This window comes from Oncorhynchus masou, chromosome 18 (genome assembly GCF_036934945.1).
Source record: "Oncorhynchus masou masou isolate Uvic2021 chromosome 18, UVic_Omas_1.1, whole genome shotgun sequence".
Classification (NCBI taxonomy): Eukaryota; Metazoa; Chordata; class Actinopteri; order Salmoniformes; family Salmonidae; genus Oncorhynchus; species Oncorhynchus masou.
This window is the reverse complement of record NC_088229.1, coordinates 28864990-28891484: the sequence shown is the minus strand read 5'-3', so window position 1 is coordinate 28891484 and position 26495 is coordinate 28864990. Positions and strand designations below refer to the sequence as shown.

Here is a 26495-nt window from a genome sequence, read left to right as displayed (position 1 = left end):
AGATTGACAACTAACATTTCTATGTGAATATGGTCAGGACGCACACAAAGCAACTTTAAAAATGCACTATGGAAGTTCAGTTGATAATTGCAACTAAACCACACAAATTCTTAATTTTTTTTTCAAATACTTTAACTGCATATGATTGAGCTTGTCTGGCACAAAAGAACCAATGGAAGTCCCAAAACTGCAAACCCCATCCTCATGACACTCCAGGTTAAACATTTGAAAGAAAACAAAAACCACATTAACTTAGGTGTGAACAACATAATACATTACTCATTATAGTCATTGTTGTTCATACTATGACGTCAATGGTGGTGTCCTCATAGATAAAGGGCAGACAAATTGTTCCATTCGAATGCATAGAGGCTCTGTTATATTATCTACGGTGTCCACTCACACATCTCGGCCAGCCAGGTCTTGAGCTCTTCCATGGTGGCCTTGAGCCGGGTCTCCTCAGGGCTGACATGCAGGCGGCAGTGGGGGTGGAAGATATAATAGGGGTCCACCGTCTCCAGCTTGATCTTCATGCTCAGCTGCTGCAGCACCGACAGGAAGTTGATCATGAAGCCATCTGTGGACACCAGCTTGTCGTCCGTCTGCGAAAGGATGAGGGGAGAAAGGGAAGAGAAAAGCTCAATTAATTTTTTTGTTATTTAAAGAGTGGGGCAGTCCCACTTTTCCAGATAGTCTTTCACTGTTCTAACAGGAAAGGTAGGGAGAGGGGAGATTGTGTGCTAGAATAGCATTGGGTCTATTCAGACTTTGGGGCCAGACATTCTAGCTTGAAATGGTTGCATTAGAAACCCTCAATTCAGACATTTCCTAGATGAATGAATATAGGATAAGATCACTTTACCTGCATCTGGGCTTTCTTCACATTGCGGTTGACCAGAGCTGCCATGTAGTTGAGAGCTACCTCTCTTGTCTCTCCATTCAGTAGGATGTTGTGGAGGATTTTAAACATTTCACCCTGACAAAAGAATACAAAAAAATAATTGTCATGACAAATTGAGGGAAGTATACTTGGGCAAAGGACAAGCCATGATAGACCCAGTGGGGCAGGACTTACCCGGGCTGACTCCAGGTAGTGCTGCAGGGATTGACTGACCACGCGAGTGTTCTCTGTGGTGATGGCAGGGCCTGAGAAGTACTTGTCACCAACTTTGGACTGAGGGGGAAAGACCAAACAAATTAAGTAATTTCTTTGCTGGTTAAAGTAATCTAATGCCAACATAATTCTGGATGCAATGTGATATAGACTTGTCAATGCTAAGCACTGAAGTCATATTTTAGTTCTGTGAGCTTTTGATGTATCATTTTGTAAGGTAAACTACAGCAATACACTAGGTGACACCAGAAAAACATTTTAACATTCAGCAAAATTTGCAAAATCAAAAAATTCCCAGGGACAAGCTATGCTGCTGGGCTATATTCCTCTTGCTTTTCAGCCCGTAAGGGCACATTGCATTGATTCACACAAGTTACATTACTCACCACCAAGGTGGTTTGTTCTAGGTAGAGATCTAGGTTCAGCTTCCCCTCCCACAATCTAACCTTAAAGACCATACATTTTGGGAGTTAACATATTGATATACAGCGCATTTGGAAAGTATTCCGAGCCCTTGACTTATTCCACATTTTGTTACTTTTGATGAGGAAAACAATTCATCTATCTACAAACAATACTCCATAATGACAAAGCAAAAACAGGTTTTTAGAAATCTTGGCAAATTCATTAAAACAGAAATACCCTATTTACATAAGTATTCAGACCTTTTGCTATGAGACTCGAAATTCAGCTCAGGTGCATCTTGTTTCCATTGATCATCCTTGAGATGTTTCTACAACTTGGAGTCCACCTGTGGTAAATTCAACTGATTGGATATGATTTGGAAAGGCACAATCCTGTCTATATAAGGTCCCATAGCTGACAGTGCATGTCAGACCAAAAACCAAGCCATGAGATTGAAGGAACTGTCTGTAGAGCTCCGAGACCTAATTGAGTCGAGGCACAGATTTGGGGAATGATACCTAAACATTTCAGCATTGAAGGTCCCCAAGAACACAGTTGCCTCCATCATTCTTAAATGGAAGAAGTTTGGAACCACCAAGACCCTTCCTAAAGCAGGCCGCCTGGCCATACTTAGCAATCGGGGGAGAATGGCCTTGGACAGGGAGGTGACCAAGAACCTGATGGGCACTCTGACAGAGCTTTATAGTTCCTCTGTGGAGATGGGAGAACCTTGCAGAAGGGCAACCATATCTGCAGCACACCCCCAATCAGTCCTTTATGGTAGAGTTCCCAGGCAGAAGACACTCCTCAGTAAAAGGCACATGAAAGACCCCTTGGAGTTTCCTTCAGGTGCCTTTTGGCACTCTCAGACCATGAGAAACAAGATTCTCTGGTCTGATGAAACCAAGATTGAACTCTTTGGCCTGAATGCCAAGCATCACATCTGGAGGACACCTGGCACCATCCCTACAGTGAAGCATGGTGGTGGCAGCATCCTGTTATGGGCATGCAATGGTGGTGGCAGCATCTTGTGGGGATGTTTTTCAGCAGCAGGGAATGGGAGACAAGTCAGGTTTGAGGGAAAAATGAACAGAGCAAAGTATAGAGAGGTCCTTGATGAAAACCTGTTCGAGAGCACTCAGGAACTCAGACTGGGAACGAAGGATCACCTTCCAACCGGACAATGACCCTAAGCACACAGCCAAGACAATGCAGCAGTGTCTTCGGGACAAGTCTCCGAACGTCCTTGAGTGACCCAGCCAGAGCCCGGACTTGAACCCGATCAGATATCTCTGGAGAGACCTGAAAATAGCTGTGCAGCACCGCTCCTCATCCAACCTGACAGAGATTAAGAGGATCTGCAAAAAGGAATGGGAGAAACTGCCCAAATGCAGGTGTGCCAAGCCTGTAGTGTCATACCCAAGAAGATTCAATGCTGTAATTTCTGCCAAAGGTGCTTCAACAAAGTACTGATTAAAGGTTATGATTACTTACGTAAATGTGCAAACATGTCGAAAAGCCAGGTTTTTTGTCATTATGTGGTATTGTATGTAGATTGATGAGAAAAAAACGAATGAATCTGTTTTAGGGTAAGGCTCTAACATACTAAAATGTGGAAAAAGTCAAGGGGTCTGAATACTTTCCAAACGCACTGTATAGCCACTGATTCTTAAAAAAATATAACTAAGAAATGCGTCATGAACTGCAATGTCGTACCCTATCAGACCCTCAAAAAAAAAAGAAGCTTGTTTTCCCTTTTTCGATCTTGTCTCATCGCTGCAGCTCCCCAATGGGCTCAGGAAATTCAACGGTTGAGTCCTGCGTCCTCCGAAACATGACCCACCTAACCTCACTCCTAATACCCATCAGCTTAACCCGGACGCCAGCTGCACCAATGTGTTGAAGGAAACACCGTTCAACTGGCGACCGGGGTCAGCCTGCAGACACACGGCCCACCACAAGGAGGCGCTTGGGCGCGTTGAGCCAAGTAAAGCCTCCCGCAGTCAAACCCTACCCATACGACGCTGGGCCAATTGTGCGCCGTCCTACGTGACTCCCTGCCACAGCCGGTTCCGGAACAGCCCGGGAATGAACCCGGGTCTGTAGTAACGCCTTTAGCACTGCGATGTAGTGCCTTAGACCGCTGCACACTCGGGAGGCCCAAACAAGCTTATTTTAATCCATTGTTTGTAAACAATGTAATTGTAAACAAACACTGTATAGCTTCAAAAACTCATTTTGATCTCATGGATGGTTAGTTCTTGCACCCATAGCTCTGTATGAATTTGAGAGTAGTACATTCTCTAGAACCATTAAATGAATGGTGCTGGTTGGAATGGAGGCCGTTTTACAGGCTCCCGATTGTGCCACGTTGTGTAATTTTTTTAACTGATCTAAACTTTTATAGTCAAAAGTTAATGAAATACAAATGGTATAGAGGGAAATAGTCCTATAATATCTACAACCTAAAACTTCTTACCTGGGAATATTGAAGACTCATGTTAAAAGGAACCACCAGCTTTCATATGTTCTCATGTTCTGAGCAAGGAACTGAAATGTTAGCTTTATTACATAGCACATATTGCACTTTTAAGTTCTTCTCCAACACTTGGCTTTTGCATTATTTAAACCAAATTGAACATGTTTCATTATCTACTTGAGGCTAAATTGATTTTATTGATGTAATATATTAAGTTAAAATAAGTGTTAATTCAGTATTGTTGTAATTGTCATTATTACAAATACATTTTTTTTTTATTTAAAAAAAAAAAAAATCGGTATCAGCTTTTTTGGTCCTCCAATAATCGGTATTGGCATTGAAAAATCATAAATCGGTCGACCTCTAGTCCAAACACACCAAGACATTCGTGAAGAGGGCACAACAAAGCCTATTCCCCCTCAGGAGACTAAAAAGATTTGGCATAGGTCCCCAGATGCTCAAAAAGCTCTACAGCTACACCATCGAGAGCATCTTGACTGGCTGCATCATCGCTTGGTATGGCAACTGCTCGGCAAACAACCGCAAGGTGCTACAGAGGGGAGTACGTACGGCCCAGACCAAGCGATAGTATACCAGGCAGTGTCAGCAGAAGGCCCGAAAATTTTTTTGTCACAGACTCCAGCCATCCAAGTCAGACTGTTCTCTCTGCTACCGCACGGCAAGATGTACCGGAGCACCAAGTCTGGGAACAAAAGGCACCTAAACAGCTTCTGCACCCATAAATTCGGAACAGTTACTCAAATGGCTACCCGGACAATTTACATTTACCCCCTTTATTATTTATTTATTCATCTTAAACTGTTTTGCAGTGACTCCCTTGCAAACTCACTAGACTCTTCCAACACACACTACACTGATACACCCCCCCACTGTTTGAATTCCTGATTGCATTAGTATGGAAAATGCTAAACTGACCCAGCATCAGTGTCCAGGGGTAATTTCACCCTATTCCTATTACTCACGTCATCCTCTGCAAAGACTGACAGGCTGAAGAAGGCTCCCAGGAAGGAGAGTCTCTGGACTTCTCGGCCAGTCCCCGGGCTCAGAGACTTAGGACACCACAGGGGCAAAGACGTCATCTGGACACACACACACTTTAGTTTAGACAGGCACATACATAAGGTGAGCATTAAATTACTAAGCCATACCTCCTTAAAGAAGTCACCAGTACCGCTGGGACCTGGTGAAAAGTAGTGCACTTTAAAGGGTATAGTGTCCAATTAGGAAGCATCCTTGTCTTCCCATTCCTCGAAAATGTGAGCTAGACAAACCTGTCATAAATAAACTAACCAAACGAAATTCTTCCCTGCTTCTGTAAAGTGGGCCGGCTGAGTCTAGAGCAGAACGCTTCACATAAGACAGTGGATGCGTCCCAAATGGTACCCTGTTCAGTGCACTACTTTTGACCGAAGCCCTATGGGACCTAGTCAAAAATGGTACACAATATAGGGAATAGGGTGCCTTTTGAGACTTATCCAGTGCTAGAAAAATAACTACTTCTTTCTATGGTGCCAATGGAAACAATGTTTTTCATCTACTGTCTGTAGTTGGTCTTATCGGGGGAAAGGCTTTTGAAAGTGTTTTGATGTATTTGTATTTATTATGGGTCCCCATTAGCTGCTGCCAAGGCAACAGCTACTCTTCCTGAGGTAACAACATTAAGGTAGTTATAAGTGTTTTAACACTACAATACATTCACAACAAATTTCACAACATATTAAGTGTGCTCAAGTTAACAGTGGTAACAGTTTAAAAGGAGAAGAACAAATCAACACCATGGACTACAAGGTGCACTGGAGGGGATTGTTCGCAACCTCAGTAATAAAGCTGGAAAGACACAGGAAAGATGGCTCCATCTCTTCCAGCACACTCACCAAATTGCACATGGGGTGAGTCTTCACAAACTTGATTTCACATAGCTCAGCTAATGCCTGTAGAAAACAAAACACACCCTAAGTGAAAGTTAAATGAACAGCCATCAGAAATAGCCTAATATTGACCATTGACTGTGAAATGACCATAGGCTTCGGTCCCCTGGTGTATAAGAAAACAAACACCCAAAGTCATCTTATGACAGGCGTGACAAGACAAGTTAAAAATGTCCAATCATGTTACCCAGCCTTTAGTTGGAGTAGCTGTAGCCATAGAAAAATAGAATTCCTAGAACAGGTAAAACCCCTCAGACCAAAGCAAATTTGTCTGGAACACACGAGTACCCTTAATATGGCCACCGGTCCACCAAATCACAGAAACATTGATTTTAATGGGAAATACCCATTCTAGTAAATCTATATCAATGGTTGGAGCCTAAAGGTTAGCTGAAGGTTGATAGGCTCATCACGCTAGCAGAGATTCAGCCTCAAGTCAATCCATTATACATTTGACATCTCGAACTGCCCTCCTATAAGTTAGACAGGCTCAGTCACTGGCTGCGAGGCAGCATCTACAGTGCCTTGCGAAAGTATTCGGCCCCCTTGAACTTTGCGACCTTTTGCCACATTTCAGGCTTCAAACATAAAGATATAAAACTGTATTTTTTGTGAAGAATCAACAACAAGTGGGACACAATCATGAAGTGGAACGACATTTATTGGATATTTCAAACTTTTTTAACAAATCAAAAACTGAAAAATTGGGCGTGCAAAATTATTCAGTCCCTTTACTTTCAGTGCAGCAAACTCTCTCCAGAAGTTCAGTGAGGATCTCTGAATGATCCAATGTTGACCTAAATGACTAATGATGATAAATACAATCCACCTGTGTGTAATCAAGTCTCCGTATAAATGCACCTGCACTGTGATAGTCTCAGAGGTCCGTTAAAAGCGCAGAGAGCATCATGAAGAATAAGGAACACACCAGGCAGGTCCGAGATACTGTTGTGAAGAATTTTAAAGCCGGATTTGGATACAAAAAGATTTCCCAAGCTTTAAACATGCCAAGGAGCACTGTGCAAGCGATAATATTGAAATGGAAGGAGTATCAGACCACTGCAAATCTACCAAGACCTGGCCGTCCCTCTAAACTTTCAGCTCATACAAGGAGAAGACTGATCAGAGATGCAGCCAAGAGGCCCATGATCACTCTGGATGAACTGCAGAGATCTACAGCTGAGGTGGGAGACTCTGTCCATAGGACAACAATCAGTCGCATATTGCACAAATCTGGCCTTTATGGAAGAGTGGCAAGAAGAAAGCCATTTCTTAAAGTGTTGTTTAAAGTTTGCCACAAGCCACCTGGGAGACACACCAAACAAGTGGAAGAAGGTGCTCTGGTCAGATGAAACCAAAATTGAACTTTTTGGCAACAATGCAAAACGTTATGTTTGGCGCAAAAGCAACACAGCTCATCACCCTGACCACACCATCCCCACTGTCAAACATGGTGGTGGCAGCATCACGGTTTGGGCCTGCTTTTCTTCAGCAGGGACAGGGAAGATGGTTAAAATTGATGGATAGATGGATGGAGCCAAATACAGGACCATTCTGGAAGAAAACCTGATGGAGTCTGCAAAAGACCTGAGACTGGGACGGAGATTTGTCTTCCAACAAAACAATGATCCAAAACATAAAGCAAAATATACAATGGAATGGTTCAAAAATAAACATATCCAGGTGTTAGAATGGCCAAGTCAAAGTCCAGACCTGAATCCAATCGAGAATCTGTGGAAAGAACTGAAAACTGCTGTTCACAAATGCTCTCCATCCAACCTCACTGAGCGCGAGCTGTTTTGCAAGGAGGAATGGGAAAAATGTTCAGTCTCTCGATGTGCAAAACTGATAGAGACATACCCCAAGCAACTTACAGCTGTAATCGCAGCAAAAGGTGGCGCTACAAAGTATTAACTTAAGGGGGCTGAATAATTTTGCAGTTTTTGATTTTTTTTTTAAGTTTGAAATATCCAATAAATGTCATTCCACTTCATGATTGTGTCCCACTTGTTGTTGATTCTTCACAAAAAAATACAGTTTTATATCTTTATGTTTGAAGCCTGAAATGTGGCAAAAAGTCGCAAAGTTCAAGGGGGCCGAATACTTTCGCAAGGCACTGTAAAAGACCACATTAAGACTATGTCTCGAATGGCAACCTACTCCCTAGAACTTGCCCTAGGGATCCTGGTCAAAAGTAGTGCACTACGTAGTGAAATAGGTGCCATTTGGGAAACACACTAAGCCTGCACCGCAAGCACACATTACTTCTCCGTTGCCACCTTACCATCAGGGGGAATTTGAAGTTGTCACTGTCGAAGGAACATTCTTTCACAGCCAGACCCAGCCCTTGAAGGATTGGAACAAAGATCTGAAATACAGCCAACAAGTGAGCAATTTTGAGGATGGCATTAGTCGATACAGCTGAAACTTGACATGGTGAAATGTACAGGACAACTTACTACAATAACTTTTGTTCATACTTTCATTTCATATGGAGGTTATTTTTAACTGTTTGAGCAAATTTTCTAATGTTTTAGAATTGACCATTTCATTGTCAGATTAATAAAACCATTGGTGTATTTCTGTTTCTGTCTGTGAGTCAGTCTGCCTGTCTGGGTCTACCCCACCTGTCTGAAGACCTCCTCCTCCTGGTAGGTAATGCGGGCCAGCTCCTGGATAAAGCCATACGGCAGGTTACGGCACAGCATGTAGGGTACCAGCAGGGACTGCTGCAGAGGACTCCTGAGTGGAGGAGCGGGGAGGAGGATGGCTTTTACTCACAACACCAAATATATCTGAACTGTGTCACCTGGCTATTCTATTTTGAAAGCAAAGTGTGTATTTTGAGGGAACACACTTGTATTTTGGCAATATTATTGCATTCTGCAGTGGTAGAGGATGCATACTAACAGGTACAGAGAACAGTGAGAGGAAACGTAAAGAGTGCATACAGGAGTGCATTCGGAGAGTATTCAAGCCCCTCAACTTTTTCCACGTTGTTACGTGACAGCTTTATTCAAAAATTGATTAAATTGTAGTCCCCTCTCAATTTACACACAATACGCATAATGACAAAGCAAAAACGGGTTTAGAAATTTTTGCAATGTATTAAAAATTTATTTTACATCCAGACTCTTCACTCAGTACTTTGTTGAACCACCTTTGGCAGCGATTACAGCCTCCAGCCATCTTGGGTATGACGCCACAAGCTTGGCACACATGTATTTGTGGTGTTTCTCTTCTTCTCTGCAGATCCTCTCAAACTCTGGCAGGTTGGTTGGGGAGCGTCGATGCACAGCTATTTTCAGGTCTCTCCAGAGATGATTGATGGGGTTCAAGTCCGGGCTCTGGCTGGGCCACTCAAGGATATTGAGACTTGTCCCGAAGCCACTACTGCATTGACTTGGCTGTGTGCTTAGGGTCATTGTCCTGTTGGATAGTGAACCGTCACCCCATTCCTGAGGTCCTGAGCAGGTTTCCATCAAGGATCTCTGTACTTTGCTCCGTTCATCTTTCCCTGGATCCTGACTAGTCTCCCATTCCCTGCCACTGAAAAACATGCCCATAACAGGATGCTGCCACCACCATGCTTCACCGTAGGGATGGTGGCAGGTTTCCTCCAGATGTGACGCTTGGCATTCAGGCCAAAGAGCTCTAACTTCAATCTTGTTTCTCATGGTCAGTCCTTTAGATGCCTTTTGGTGAACTCCAAGTGGGCTGTCATGTGCCTTTTACTGAGGAGTGTCGTCGGTCTGGAAACTCTACCATAAAGGCCTGATTGATGGAGTGCTGCAGATATGGTTGCCCTTCTGCAAGGTTCTCCCATCTCCACAGAGGAACTCTGGAGCTCTGTCAGAGTGACCATTGAGTTTGGCCAGAGGGCCAGCTCTAGGGAGAGTCTTGGTGATTCCAAACTTATTCCATTTAAGAAAGATGGAGGCCACTGTGTTCTTGGGGGCCTTCAATGCTGCAGAAATGTTTTGGTACCCTTCCCCAGAGCTGTGCTTCGACACAATCCTGTCTCGGAGCTCTACGGACAACTACATTATTTTTGCAAAATCATACAAAAATAAATAGTCTTAAAATCTGTTTTCATTACGTCATTATAAGGTCTTGTTTGTAGATTGATAAAAATAAGATATATATTTGATCAATTTTAGACTAAGGCTGTAAAATAAAATGTGGAAAAAGGCAAGGGGTCTGAATACTTTCCGAACACACTAATGGTGTACCAGATGCTAGAGTGTGGGTAGCAAAGGTGTGAATGATTGGGAAAAATAAAGTGGACATGAACTTCAGGAGAAATAGATGAGTTGCTATGGTGATAGGGTTGCTATGGTGAGATTAATAGCTCCTACTTGGGGTGCCGAGAACGCAAAGAAAAGGAACAAAAACACATACACCAGTCTTTCCCCTAGTTTAAAGCAAGGTGAAAGCAAGATTCAGGCTTTCTGGCATCACAATTGTCAATTGACATGTTCATTACTGCTTTCTTTCATGTGTCCATGGGTGAATATTTGGACTTAAAAAATAAAATAAAAATAACTACACTTAATTGTTATAAATTTAAATAATAAATACTAAAAATGCAGGCATGGGGCAACAGCGCTAAACATCTAGACCAGGGGCACTAAACTCTTACCCAACAAGGTCTGGTGCCTGCTGGTTCTGTTCTACCTGAATTAATTGCACACACCTGGTGTCCCAGGTCTAAAATCAGTCCCCGATTAGAGGGGAACAATGAAAAAAAAAAAAAGTGGTGGAACTGGATTCAACGTCTAGAGTTGAGTTTAAGGGATCTAGACACTCCTATCCAATGGTAGGGAAACACTGATGTACACAGAATAATACTGTATTAGGACCACAGTATTGTGAGAGGCGACAGGAAGATGTCAGGCAGACCTGGGCTGCGTGAGGGCACCCTGAAGGACAAGAACGGCGTGGGAAATACACTGTGAGCGTATGTTGCTGAGGAGCTGGCTGACACTGGGGTGGCTGCAAATCTGAGAAGACAGAGAGAGAAGAACAAGTTAAGCGTGGTGACGAGAGCTGCAAAGGGAGGGTATATTACTGGAAACATTCAAAGTTTACTAGTAAACTAGCAGAATTTTGGTCTTGTTAAAAGATTTTATGTAATCTATGAAAATACATCTCGTGGCCCTTTTGGGACCTTATGATTATCACAGGTGTCTAATTATCTCCGGCCCTCTGTGGCCTTATCACATGTAAAATAATTAAATAAGACCATTTTAAAACAGAAAATAAAATGAAACTTGTAAACCATGATGATAAATATAAACCATCAACTTGGTGTTGAATGTGAGAGTTTTTCTCCACATTTATTTTACTATGTCAATATATATTTGTTGTCAATGTCTTGGCATCAAGCTGTTTGGGCATACCTACTCATTCCAGGGTGTTATTTTTACAATTTTCTACATTGTAGAATAATAGTGAAGACATCAAAACTATCAAAACAACACATATGGAATCATGTAGTAACCAAAAGAAGTGTCAAAATATATATATTTTTATTAAATTCTTCAAAGTAAAACACCCTTGCATTGCCAGTTTCGCATACGCTTGGCGAATGCCAAGATTCTCAACCCGCTTCATGAGGTAGTCACCTGGAATGCATTTCAATTAACAGGTGTGCCTGGTTTAAAGTTAAATTAATGTAAAGATATGCCACAAATTAACAGCCATGAAAAGATCATGAAAGTGAGAAATTGCAGTGGAAACACCTTTAAGCACAAATAGTGATATAATAACCATCATATTGAAATAAACTTGGAATCACATAATGATATGGTGTGTGTGGTACTCCCACTATGACTCAGTAAAATATGCAGTTTATTAGGCTACAGATGAAAATATGAACTTCACAGGGTGATGAAAGTGCACTGTGATGAGCTTGATGCACCTTTTCAATAAATATTGAGAGTCTTATTCTGGTGACATGATGAACAATGCTTGACAGCCGTTTGACAAGAAAACTATTTTTGCTCTTAACCATAATAATCTCATCAAGTAAACTAGCCTACCCGCACTGTATCTGTGAGCGGTTAGCTAGAGCACACCTGCCAAGACCAGAGTAGGCACATTTGGTATTTTAGGCAAAAGTTTGTTACAAAACTATCAGAGTTGAAAATGTGATAGAACACATGGAACTTCAGATTTGTATTCGGTATGTGAAAACTTAAGCGACAAAAAGGTACATTTAATGTGCACTGCGCCATCACAGATATTTATCCACAACAAATCAGTTTGGTGAAAAAAACATTATCTTTACTCAGATTTTTGAATATTCTAATGAAAATCTGTCACCAATTGGATGGAGACTTTGCTATTGTGAGCGGTATTTTGGTCTGGCTTTTTGAATTCAATAAGGTGTTTTGTTCAAGTTTGTCTACTATAAATAACAAAAATGTGATCACAAAAAATAAAGTGTTGCGAATAGCAAATTTGACTGCCTCCTCCCAGAGCATTTGTTACAACCAGAGGCCACACTCAGCATAGCTGAAAGGTAAGTATTGTTTGGGGACACTGTGTTACAATGGTGTTTCTGAAATAAGTTTTCGCTGCCCTTTTAAAAGGACAAAGATTCCAAATTAGTAGATACGGGTCAAACCTCCGGTGGGCCGCCATGTTTCTTAACAGCGTTTCCAGTTTACCTTGGGCGCCTTCTTTTCCTCCATGCCCACACTGTCAAAGCGCTCGATGAGGTAGTTGAGCATCTCTGTCTCCTTGCATGCTTCGATGGTGAACCGGTCGCCGCAGGATTCCCAGGCCATTCCCCCTCCGGACACACCGAGACTACACAGAGAGATGGATGGGGGGAAAAAAATGGGAGAGAAAGTCAAAATGTAACAGGACGACTGGAGAGCAGAACGAGGGCGCCTAATTAAGAAAGAAGCCCTGTGGACAAATGTGGTAAATAAGCGACCATTTCAGTTCCCCTGAAATAAATTGTAAAATGTTAGCGAGAGTATAGCAAGGCAGCGTTTCGGCATTGACAAACAATTCTTGAGTCTGAACTCTAAATAAACACCCTCAGATTTTACAAAATTCTTCCAATAATCTCACTCAATAGCAGTTTGAAGCGGGGCCGTGTTCATTAGGGCAGGCAAACCTTTTTGCCACATTTTGCCAAGGAAAAAAAATAGTTTGTTTCTTATTGGACAACTCCAGCTAGTGCCTTGCTCCCGCTTTCTTAGTTTGTCACATTTTTGCAATTGATGCCTGATGAACACAACCCAGGTAACGGATTCTCCAGAGATCCCACCCAAGGGTTCACTGGGGTCTAAGTTAATGCATTGTTAGTGGTCTGTTTTCGAAGACAGGCCAGTGGGTAACCAGTGAGCAGATTCACAACCTCAGTCCGCAGTAATATTGTGGATAAGTCTTCTGCCCAAAGCTACTCAACAAAGATTTTTAGTGGAGACTGAAAGTGAAAGTTATCAACCAATCTAACAGATTGTTTATCCGGGCTGCAGCAAGCAGCATTTGCAGCAACAGAAACCAACTGAAGACACAATTAAACCAGTTGTCGTCTTCGGATTTCACCTGAAGATTGTTTGCAGAAAAGTGAAACAGTGCCTTCAACACGCACTTGCAAGGGTTATTTACCTGGTGTCGACAGTGTAAACTCCTTCACTTTGGGTCCTTTCCTCATATTACAAATTTAGCTAGCGAAATCTAGCTACAGTACATGACAGGCCTAATTCACTGGGAAACTACAATCCTGGCCCAAACTCATGCTGCTGATTTACAAGGATCATAGTGCTTGAGAACCAGATATCATTCTCCTACTGAAGTGGTAGCCTAGTCATAATGAATTCTCAATATTTTTGCAAGCAAATATTTATTTTCGATTTACAGAACTGCAAATCAGACTCTTAGCAGTACTACAAGGATAAGCACCCTGCCTCGATCTGTACTGAAATGTACTTCTGAGGTTGAGCATCAACTATAACAGTTGAGGTCATAAAGCTGCCAGAGTCTACAGCAGGGCGTCAAACATGGAGAGTGGTTTGAATAAAATAATAATAATTAGTGAGTTTGACACCCATGGTCTACAGGCTCTACGTTTCTCAGCCTGTTCCTGCAAGAACAGAAACACTGTCTGCGTCCCAAATGGCACTATATTCCGTTTATAGTACACTACTTTTGATGGTCAAAATTTGAGCACTACGTAAGGAATAGGGGCAATGGTGAAATGCAGACTCTGCAGTTAGTGGTTAGGCTCGACACACTGCTGAAGCATGCCGGTGAGTCCACAGAACACACGCCGTGCAGCAGTGTATACCTGGACCCAAACTGGACCTGCGTAAAATCTTCCTCCTGCTCATCCTCAGGCTCTTCTTCGCTGCTGTCCTGAGACATATCAGAGAGGGCGAAGAACAGGAGGGATAGGGGGCTGGCGTAGAGGGGGAGGAAACGAGGAACAAGGGATAAAGGAGGAGGATGGGGAGACGGAAAAATAGAGACACATGGGTCATAGATAGGAGAGGATGGGATAGGGAAAGAAGATGTAACACTGAGGAAAAGATGCAGGAAGGGAGTGATGTGACTAGTTCACCTTCCCTCGGACTTCAGCTGAACCCTGGTTGTGATTCACTGTGGAATAAAACACCAGACTACTCTCCTAGTGCTGACCTTGTCACATGTCCATTAATACATTTTATCTGAAGATACATCAAGAACACACAGGCTCCTACAGAACATTGTCAGAGTACCACAGCTATGAGATTCACAAAAAAAACATGCAGGACAAGCAATGCATTGGCAAGCAAAAGGTCTTTCTCTTCATTTCTCAATTATACACACACACACTACCGATCAAAAGTTGACACCTACTCATTCAAGGGTTTCTCTATTTTTTTTTTTACTATTTTCAACATTGTGGAATAATAGTGAAGACAACAAAACTATGAAATAACACATATGGAAGCATGTAGAAACCAAAAGTGTCAAACAAATCAAAATATATTTTATGACATTTTTCAAAGTAGCCACCCTTTGCCTTGATGACAGCTTTGCACACGTTAAAAATTACTCTCAACCAGCTTCATGAGGAATGCTTTTCCAACAGTCTTCAAGAAGCTCCCATATATGCTGAGTACTTCTTGACTGCTTTTCCTTCACTCTGAGGTCCAACTCATCCCAAACCATCTCAATTGGATTGAGGTCAGGTGATTGTGGAGGCCAGGTCATCTGATACAGCACTCCATCACTCTCCTTCTTGGTCAAATACCCCTAACACATCCTGGAGGTGTGTTGGGTCATTGTCCTGTTGAAAAACAAATTATCGTCCCACTAAGTCGAAACCAGATGGGGTGGTGTATCACTGCAGAATGGCGAGACAGCCATGCTGGTTAAGTGTGCCTTGAATAGTAAATAAATCAGACAGTGTCCCCAGCAAAGCAACCCCACACCATCACACCTCCATGCTTCATGGTGCCAACCACACATGCAGAGATTATCCGCTCACCTACTCTGCGTCTCACAAAGACACAGCGGCTGGAACCAAAAATCTCAAATTTGAACAGATTTACACCGGTCTAATGTCCATTGTTCGTGTTTCTTGGCTCAACCAAGTATTTTCTTCTTATTGAGTCCTATAGTAGTGGTTTCTTTTCAACAATTCGACCATGAAAGCCTGATTCACGCAGTCTCCTCTGAACAGTGGATGTTGAGATGTGGCTGTTTCTTCAACTCTGTGAAGCATTGGATTGAAATGCATTCCAGGTGACTACCTCATGAAGCTGTTTGAGAGAATGCCAAGACTGTACAAAGCTGTCATCAAGGCAAAGGGTGGCTCCTTTGAAGAATCTCAAATATAAAATAGATTTTGATTTGTTTAACACTTTTTTGGTTACTTCATGATTCTATGTGTTATTTTATAGTTTTGATGTCTTCTCTATTATTGTACAATGTAGAAAATAGTAAAAAATAAAGAAAAACCCTTGAATGAGTAGGTGTCCAAACCTGTATATTATTATAAGAATACATTTATTTATTTTAAAAGAGGATGACTGTAAATTGTGAAAATCATCAGGGCTTTGGAGTTGGTTTGTGGTTAGGAATTATGTGCAAAACACCACCCATATACAGCATGTCCATAATAAGTCAAGCAATAGGCCTACATAAGTAGTCCATTATCATGTAGGCCAAATGTGCATGGGTTTTTATGGATCAAAAGGGGTTTAGATGGTGGGCGTGACAGGGGGCATGACGCAGGGCATGTCAATGAGCGCGGTCAGCCCATCAGCACTGCAAAAAAAATGTAGGACACCGACTTGGCAGTATAGGGAGTTTTTTTAATTTTATATGCAAATTTCTTGCAATTCTACCAATTTCTCAATGGTGCGGAGCAAATTATTTTGTTTTAAAAGCTAATTTCCTGCAATTTTTTAACTTTTGCCATGCAGTGGAGAGAAAATGTTGCAGTTTTAAAGCAAATTTCCTGTGATTCTACACATTTTGCCATGGAGCCAAGGCTGGAGGTAGGGTTAATGTTTTAGTAAGTAGCTTGTTGCGCGTCACTCTGTCACACGTGGTGGAGGAGGTACCTAGACGGGATCCGGGTGGCGAGGGCAGCTCCTCGGGCAGCTGATCTGGGTGAGGGGGGTACCAGAGGGAGGGGCATGGAGGTGGGCGGATGAAGACTAGTAGAGGGGAGGGGAACCAACTGGGGGCTAGTTGGTAGTGGCGGGGCCAGAATGATGGGCGGTAATGGGAGACCTTCAGTGATAGGGCCACGTGAAAGCCCAGGGAGGCTAGCCAGTCTGGGGCTAGGGGGGGTGGAGATTCCCAATGGAGAGGTGACAGAGTAGGGCCGGTAGCGCTGGGAGATAGGCAAAGGGGCGGAAGGGAGGTTGAGAGAGAGCCTAGGGGGGTAGGCCATGGAAGGGGGACTTGGGGCTACCATTGGATGCAGGGATGGGCTGGTGGGGGTGGGGAGAGGTGGCGAGATCCTCCTGGCTGCATTCAAAGCCAGCGAGTGCGGACTACACCCGTACAGGCTGTGAACATCGCAAAACAAATGGGTTGACAAATGGGCTACATCTTCCTCTTTTACAATCTTATCAATAGTCAAGTAACTAGGTATATAAAACTGAATAAAAAAGACAATGATACCATGACAGTGCCAGTTAAAAAGAGACAACACTTCCCATTGACTAGGCCTAAATCACACAAAAAGGGAACAATTCCATTTCTGTCAATTTCAATGTAGGAATTCCATTGGACCCGACCTTGGATAGATGCCATTTTGGACACAACCCAAACCGAACTCAGCAAAAAAAAAAAAAAAAAAGAAAACGGAACCTTTTCAGGGCCCTGTCTTTCAAAGATAACTCGTAAAAATCCAAATAACTTCACAGATCATTGTAAAGGATTTAAACACGGTTTCCCCATGCTTGTTTAATGAACCATAAAAAATATATAAACACGCACCCGTGGAACAGTCATTAAGACACTAACAGCTTACAGAGGGTAGGCAATTAAAGGTCACAGTTATGAAAACTTAGGACACTGAAGAGGCCTTTCTACTGACTCTGAAAATCACCAAAAGAAAGATACCCGGGGTCCCTGCTCATCTCCATGAACGTGAATTCGTGAGACGCCTAAAACAGCGCTACATGGAGACAGGACGGACAGCTGATCGTCCTCGCAGTGGCAGACCACGTGTAACAACACCTGCACAGGATGGGTACATCCGAACAGGTACAGGATGACAACAACAACTGCCTGAGTTACACCAGGAATGCACATCAGTGCTCAGACTGTCCTCAATAGGCTGAGAGAGGTTGGACTGAGGGCTTGTAGGCCCGTTGACGAGTCGCGGTTTTGTCTCACCTGGGGTGATGGTCGGATTCGCGTTTATCTTCGAAGGAATGAGCGTTACACCGTGGCCAGTACTCCAGAGCAAGATCGATTTGAAGGCGGATGGTCCATCATGGTTGGGGCGGTGTGTCACAGCATCATCGAACTGAGCTTGTTGTCATTGCAGGCAATCTCAACGCTGTGCGTTACAGGGAAGACATCCTCCTCCCTCATGCAGGCTCATCCTAACATGACCATCAGCATGACAATGCCACCAACCATACTGCCTCTTCTGTGCGTGATTTCCTGCAAGACAGGAATGACAGTGTTCTGCCATGGCCAGCGAAAAGCCCGGATCTCAATCCCATTGAGCACGTCTGGGACCTGTTGGATCGGAGGGTGAGGGCTCGGGCCATTTCCCCCAGAAATGTCCGGAAACTTGCAGGTGCCTTTGTGGAAGAGTGGGGTAACATCTCACAGCAAGAACTGGCAAATCTGGTGCAGTCCATGAGGAGGAGATGCAATGCGGTACTTAATGCAGCAGGTGACCACACCAGATACTGACAGTTACTTTTGATTTTGACCACTCCTTTGTTCAGGGACACATTATTCAATTTGTGTTAGTCACATGTCTGTGGAACTTGTTCAGTTGTCGTCGCAGTTGTTGAATCTTCTTATGTTCATACAAATATTTACACATGTTAAGTTTGCTGAAAATAAATGCAGTTGACAGTGAGAGGACATTTCTTTTTTTGCTGACTTTATGTGTACCCAGGACTGGGGGCTAGTCGTGGGGGTACTTGCCTGGACAAAGAGCTGGCCCCAAACGAGCCTGCACAGGGGGCCATGGGACTGCTGCCCTGGCTGGAGGGCTGGATCAGCGTCAGGTGGTGGTCAAGAGATTTGGCAGCAGCAATTGGCTCGGACGTGGCAGTCAGGCTGGCAAAGGGGTTGTGGACGTGCAACTGGGTAGACATCAGGAGCACCTCCATCAGGATCTGGCCAATCAGGTCTTTGAAGTCAGAGAAGACTGGGAGGAGAAAGAGAAATCCTATAAACATACTTCATTTGTGACTTGTAAACAAATTCTAAAATGGTATACATGACAGATTAAAAAAGACTGACTACACAAACTGATTTGTATTTAATAAAAATATTTTGTTCAGATTTCAATAGAAACATTGGGTTCGAAGATTTAAAAAACAATTTCAGCTATTGCATTCAGATGAGGAAATCCTAAACCATTATCTAGGACTCTTTTGCAAAAAGCTGTACAATTCAATAAGAACATAGCTACATATGAAATTTCATGCATCTTTGCCATACCGTCTTTCAGGCTGCTCTGGTGGAACTCGGCGGCGAGCAAGGGGAGAAAAATAACGTCTCTGTCCTGCTCCTTCCAGGAAACGCGTAGGATCTTACAGATGAGCTGCAGAGCCTGCTCTTCAGAGACATCTGAGTTCTCAGCGGATTCCTGGGACAGATACACCAATAGTTAGAATTACAAACTAGAATGGTCATTGCCGTTCAAGAGACTGGTTACCAGGTGGCCATGTGTACCGATAGGTGGCAAAACATTTAAATAAAAATGTCCTTGGGTAAAAGCAGGGTGTTCAGGACTCAATGTCTGCTTTTATTGGAGGGTCCACCCCCAGAAAAAGCAGCCTTGACTCAAATTGAGAGAAAATGAATGCTTGAATTGCTGCTTTTATTTATTTTTTTAGTCATCCAACCCTTTTCGGAGGACATATATATATTTTTTCTTTACAGCTTTTCTGCTACATAGACCACCCTCGTTTGGTTTCCACGTGCCAAATATTTTTAAATTGTGCTGTTTCACATTCTTTTTTAAACTTTCTAATCGTATATTATCAACAGATTGTGTGCTAAAAAGTAAAACCTTTCCTACGAGTATTATTATATTAATTATTGACTGACTACTGCTTTCCAAAATCGCCCAACACTGCTATTTGTCAGGTTAATTTTAAGAGCATGTTGTGATTTTTTTTAACCATTCCTGAACCGGTGACCAAAAACAAGGGGCAATACCAGAATAAATGATCTATTGATTCTGTCTCTTCGTAGCAAAATCTACAGAGCTGAGATTGCTGTATGCCCCATATACAGTTGAAGTCGGAAATTTACATCCACTTAGGTTGGAGTCATTAAAACTCAGTGAATTATAAGTGAAATAATCGGTCTGTTGGAAAAATGACTTGTGTCATGCACAAATGTCCTAAATGACTTTCCAAAACTATAGCAGATATTCCCCATATATTTCTAATAGCTACATGTGATCTAACTCTTTCTATTCATAACGTTTTTTTCCAGAAAGATTTTTCTATATTTATTAAAATCAGTATATTTGAGTAACCATAACATTTGTTATATTTATTCAATCGTTTCTGGGGGATAAAACTGAAATTGTAACCAGCTTTTATGGCTGGTTTAATAAAGGGCAATACTTTAAACACATTTTCATTTTTAATTAGTCAGAAATTAGAAGTCGTAATCTGTACGTAATAATCTACTGGAAAACCACAAAATGGTTACGAATAATTTATGTATGAGTGAAGCTTTTAGTAAGAGATTTAAATCTTTAATGTTGAATAGCCGCCCAAACTCATATTCATTCTGGCTCAGTATTCAGTAGGCAGTGCCATTGTAATTAAGTAAACTGTGATAGCACCATAGTTAATCAATGTTATTTTCCCATAAATAAAGTATTTACCTCTCTATGGTTGCAGAATCTTATATATTTTTGCTAACTTCCTATTGAAATTGATTGTGGTAAGTTAAAAACTTTTTCGGGCTAGGGTACAGTATTCGGAAGTTTGGATGAATGAGGTGCCCAAAGTAAACTGCCTGTTACTCAGGCCCAGAAGCTAGGATATGTATATATTTGGTAGTATTGGATAGAAAACAATCTAAAGTCACCAAAACTGTTAAAATAATGCCTGAGTATGTCAGCTTACCCCTGATTACTATGTCAGTCAACGGGAATATAAAAGGAAGACCTCCCAGATTGCAGTTCCTAGGGCTTCCACTAGATGTCAAGTCTTTAGAAAGAGTTTCAGGCTTGTTTAAAAAAAATGCGCTGGAATTTGTAGTTTTAGTAAGTGGCTACCATTTTGCCTGTAGTGTTTTTTTGCGCTTTCCGGTGAGGGCGCGTACTTCGTTATTTGTCTCCGGTAATGGTCTCCAGTATTCTCAGTCTTAAATTTATCGTTTATTTACATATTAGGGTACCTGAGGATTGATTAGGAACGTTGTTTGATGTGTTTGGAAGTAGTTTATTGGTAACTTACGGGATTCATTTGTATGCATTTTGAACGAGGGAAATGGGTGGATTACTGAGTCAAGCGGGCCAATGACACTGACTTTTTTGGGATATAAAGAAGGACTTTATTGAACAAAAGGACCATTTGTTATGTAGCTGGGACCCTTGTGATTGCAACCCGATGAAGATCTTCAAAGGTAAGTGATTTATTTTATCGCCATTTCTGACATTCGTGACACCTCTGCTTGGTTGGAAATGTATGTAATGCTTTTGTGTGCAGTGAGCTGTCCTCAGATAATCGCATCATTTTTGAAATCTGACAAAGTGGCTGGATTAACAAGAAGTTAAGCTTTTAAATGATGTATGACACTTGTATTTTCATGAATGTCTAATATTACGATTTTGGTCATTTGAATTTCACACTCTGCAAATTCACCGGATGTTGTCGAGGTGAGATGCTAGCGTCTCAATGATCCTTAAGAAGTTCATTTATATTTTTTGAGATGTGAATACCAAGTAAGTCTACTTGTCACCATCTGATGTCACCATCCGCCCATTTTATTGGTAAACTACAAGATACAATAAACATGTTTTTAAATGATCAAATACGTAATATGGTACACTTGTCATATTTAGGTTTTAGTCCAGATAGGCTAGAACAATTATCAAGATCTTCAATGAGACTGTGCAGGGATCCAGATTGTGGACTTAAGGGGAGAAAAAAAAGAGAGTCATCAGCATACATTTAACAATTTTGTTTTTCTCCCCTGGAATTCTAACACCTTGATGTTCTTGTTGAATCTAATTTTAATAGCTAGCACTTCAAATGGCCATAATAAATATGGGGACAATGGACAGCCTTGTTTTACTCTTAATTGCTCAATACTTTGACAAGTAACCATGGATTTGCCTCCTTACCACTATCAGCAAATTTCACTGCTGATTTTAGATCTGAATTAGTGAAAACAGTAGGATACCCATATTAGCGACTTTATTTTACTATCCATTTTCTATTGGAAATGGATTGATTCTGTTGCAATGGCTATACAATAACTAAGAGCTAATAACTGCTGCTGCCAGCTGCTCTTTATTGGTGCCAATTAGCCAAGCAACAACACCCCTTTCAAAGACACCTTAAGCTAGATGGTAGAATCCATAATACAAAAGTATTCGGGTGAGGGTTAGAGAGGAAACAGACTGTACCATGTAAGCAGACTGGGGTGTTTTCAGAGAGCTTTCAAAGACCATTGGCATAGACAAATGTATTGGTTCAGAGTATTTCAGTTCAATAGCCATGTGGAGATGAGTGGTGAAGGATTCTATAATGCAATCACTGAGGCAAACCTGGGAATACAGATAAAGAATCTTCAATGCCAGTCATCATTTAGGTTATTTTGTTCCGAAAAGCTGCAGACATTTTATTTTTTTCTATTGTGCAGTAGTAAAGAGACCTATTCTACATCATCCATGAAAGACCTTCCACTCATTACTAATTGCAAGGCAACAAATTAGCATGACCTTACCTATTTAAATTAGCATGCCCTTACCAGAATTAGCATGCCCTTACCTATTTAAATTAGCATGCCCTTACCAGAATTAGCATGCCCTTACCTATTTTGAATTTAGGGATTAGATCATTGCGAGACTAACAGAAATAAAAGTAATTAACTCAAAACCAAAGTTGTTTTATCAGCCAGGAGCAAGGTCTTTATATTAAAGTCGAAAATGTCTCTCTGACCATCCAAAATGATCTACTTATTATGACTGAAATTAAGATGTATTTTTCTTTGAGGCTTGCCATTTATTTCCTTTTCTACATTGACAGGAGTATCAAAAGGACATTTATTTTCACGTACACAATGAAACTACTGAAGTATATGAACCCACTGCTCATTTGGTGAAAAGTATTGATGTACAAAGTCTCCAACAATTCCATTGACTTCCATTCATTTGGCAGATCCTTTTCTTGACAGAGGTCGTGTCTGAAATAGCACCCCATTCCCTATGCTGTATCGTGCACTACTTCGAAGTGCTGGTCCAAAGTAGTGCACCATATAGGGAATAGATTGCCTGGCTACCCAGACTCTTTGTTCCGGCCAAATGCCACTCCAGGCCCACAAACATTTCTTCTCTGCAATGAGTGTGGATTTGACTCCATCCCCGAACCCTCTAGAATGTGAACACATTCAGACCATCTGATTTGTCCCAGAAACCAATGGGTTGGGCCAGAGCCATAACAAAGTATGTAGAGAATGATAAGAGAAGTGGAATAATTCAGTTTGAGCCTTCAGGCATGGGAATAGATGGTGCCTTTTTAGACACAGCCAAAGTGACTGATTAAAGTACAGGAAGTACAGTAAGGAATGGGGTGGAATGAGAGCTCTGCTTACCTTTTCAGCCAGGTCCCTCTTCTCCCTGCGATCACTGTCCTCCACCTCCATGTTCTCTATCCCTGAGTCCACATCCACCTGGGACATGCTGCTGGGCCACACGCACAGAGACAGAGGGAGAGAGGAGCAACATAGATAGGGACAACCAATTTATCCCTCCACCGGATCACACAAACAGGCTATCAACTGTACTCCAACTCAAAAGGACAAAACACACTGTTGCGATGAACAGTTAAAATCAGCTTGTGGCAGTCCTATCGCCTATGACGAGCGCACTGTCTGTTATTTTCTGTTCATTTCCGGACGATTCTACATGTCTAATCGCCACCATTCGCTGACACCCAGCAGTTGATCTCTTACACTTACGTTGCTTATGTGGCCATCCACCACTTTTAACTGTTTGTCGGCACGGTTTTGTTCTTAGGTGCAATTAGCATTTAAGGTAAATTCAGAACAGCTAAAATCCTTACGCCTCTGTTGTGCATTTAAGTGCTTTCATGTTTTGTGCTATTCCCCTTACCTTAAAGTTGCAATCTTTATCGGTGAACCTGACAAGTTTATTTGCGATATTACAGCGGCTCGGAAGCCATTGCACATGCGATAGAACAGCAGAGTATTTTTTTTATACAATGCAGGATGCTAATTTGCTCAAGACAAAAACAACATGTGCCTGGGGTTGCCAGTGGCACTGTTTCACCTATCGCAGAGCTCAGCTTTAACACAAATCTTTGTATAACACACTGCACACATTGTATCTAGCTTTAAACTTTCTAATTTGAGTTGGAATGAAGGGATGCATGTGACATCTATTAAAGCTTTGTGTAAGGAGATCATAAGGGGTGAATGGATACACTAAGCATGAGATCAGACAGACCCCGGGCCATAACAATTGAACAGAGCTGAAATGTGATGCCTGTCATCCTAGCCTCTTCTCTTGTGTTGAATTACACTTTGTTTAGTTTATTTGACCATTTTAAACACACTTCAAAAGACAAATTAAATAAAATAATTGACGAACACACAAAAAAGTCAGATGACTTACAGCGGTGAAAGAAAGTTTGTACCCTTTAGGATTTTCTGCATTTCTACATAAGTTTGAGCTAAAAATGTGATCAGATCCTCATCATCAAAGTCCTAATAATATATCAAAGTGAACCTGCTTAACAAATAACAAAAACAATTGTACTTATGAATTTCTTTATTGAGCAAATTGATCTTAAATTCAATGTATTGGTTGGAAAAAGTATGTGAACCTCTTCATTAATGAGCTAAATTAAATGTATTAAACTAGTCAAACGTGTAGTATTTGGTCCCATATTCCTAGCACAAAATCAATTTGCTCAATAAAGAAAAGGTTGTGTAATTGTTTAATTAGGTTCACTTTATTATTAGGACTTTGATCACATTTTAGGTCAAAAGTGTGCAGAATACAGCAAATCCTAAAGGGTTCACAAACTCGCTCACCACTATTTCCAGTGTGGTCTTCTAAATTGACCTCTTACCCCTAAACACTCGTGTCCTGTAGATCTGAGAGAATTGGGGTAGATAAACATGGCAATAGCTTCATCTTGCATTTGAATCTCCATATTGCTTACACCTCCTAGCCAAACCTCTCAAAACTGGGCTAAGGATCGGTTTTGAATCGACCGGTCCGAGTTGCTCACCTCTTTTCACAGGAGGCTGTGTCAATGTCCATGCTCTGGGACCGGGAAAGACTCTGGGACTGGGTCTCCAGGCTGTTGGAGGGAGAGCTGGAGAGGGAGCTCACTCCCTCGCTGCTCTGACTGCAGTACGTCACCCCTGGGACAGGTACGAAAGGAAGAAAACAAATAAGGTACACAGGAGGAAAATGGCACCATATTCCCTATATAGTGTACTACCCTTGGCCTTGGTCAAAAGTACTACACTACATAGGGAGTAGGGTGCATTTGGGAAGCAACTGAAGAGCTCAGTGTGTGAGGAATACAGTATATTTGACTCGACCCCCATGGCTTCTCTCTGCATATGTACAGTGGGTCCATTGGCAACAAGCACTTTTTGTCAGCTCACCAAGTTAGGCTACCAGAAATTACTTGAACACAGCTGTGTGTGTGTGAATTGGAAAGCCTGTCTACTCAACAGCTAAGGACAAAGCTGATTACGGCCCATATCCAATGGCTAAAGAAAGACCAGGAATTACCACCTGACTACAGAACCCTCAACATAATGTGGAAAACCTGGGCCTTGTTCAGCAGGGCATCATTTAGATGGATAGAAATACATTGTGTGGAACAGACATGCCCCTGTGACATGTAAAATAAAGTATGGCAGATGGAGCGCAATGGTGCAGACTGCCTCTGTTGAAAATTAATGTCTTCTGCCTGGCTGGAAAAGTTATCAAAGCAGTTCATGGACACAGGGTGTTATTGTTGAAGCCTGATGCCAGTGCTGTTCGTTGCACCCTCCTGAACACGACCTTGGTTGTGTTCAATTGGGATGAACAGCTGTAACCTAACAGCATTTTCTGCAAAGGTAGGCTAAGCCATATTGCATTTTTATTTGCTAGCTAAATTCATGTTGAGATAGAATACCACATTTGTGGAAATCTGTTTAACAATTATTGGAAATTAGTTTATTGAAAGCCTATATCAAATAATTTTACATTTAGGCAACTTAAAGGATTTGGGTCTATCATGTTTAAAAAATGTTTTAAAAACACTTGAAATTGAAAACATCATTACACATTGTGGATCTCATTTTAAAGCAATCAGTCAGTCATTAAGGTAGCTTCATTTGACAGAGTAGGCTAACCAGTACAAACAATAGGGGAGAGACTGTATTCATCCATATCTATGACTCAATAGTATACGTTCTAGAGTACTGTATGCGTTTGTGAAAGCAGCATTTCTCACACTGATGCCAAATGAGGACACACTTTATATCTCCCATGGACTTCAGAACAAAATCCTAAAATAGGCCATTAACTGCAGAGGCAGTAGGAATGTAATGTTCAAGAATAAGCCCACAATCTGGGAATAGCCTATAGAATGCCACACTGCTTTCCACTCTG

At 41.8% G+C, this 26495-nt stretch overlaps 1 protein-coding gene across 1 annotated transcript in view; it reads right to left on the bottom strand.

Moving 5' to 3' along the window:
- The window catches only part of ube4b (ubiquitination factor E4B, UFD2 homolog (S. cerevisiae)), a 47826-nt gene that overhangs the window by 17643 nt on the left and 3688 nt on the right, over positions 1 to 26495 (bottom strand). The window contains 15 exon segments of the mRNA XM_064922891.1: positions 404 to 602; positions 863 to 976; positions 1076 to 1174; positions 4982 to 5098; positions 5894 to 5950; positions 8232 to 8315; positions 8575 to 8689; positions 10850 to 10950; positions 12622 to 12763; positions 14256 to 14366; positions 16522 to 16974; positions 18581 to 18806; positions 19103 to 19250; positions 23447 to 23534; positions 25111 to 25246. Coding sequence (XP_064778963.1) covers positions 404 to 602; positions 863 to 976; positions 1076 to 1174; positions 4982 to 5098; positions 5894 to 5950; positions 8232 to 8315; positions 8575 to 8689; positions 10850 to 10950; positions 12622 to 12763; positions 14256 to 14366; positions 16522 to 16974; positions 18581 to 18806; positions 19103 to 19250; positions 23447 to 23534; positions 25111 to 25246 — 2190 coding nt within the window.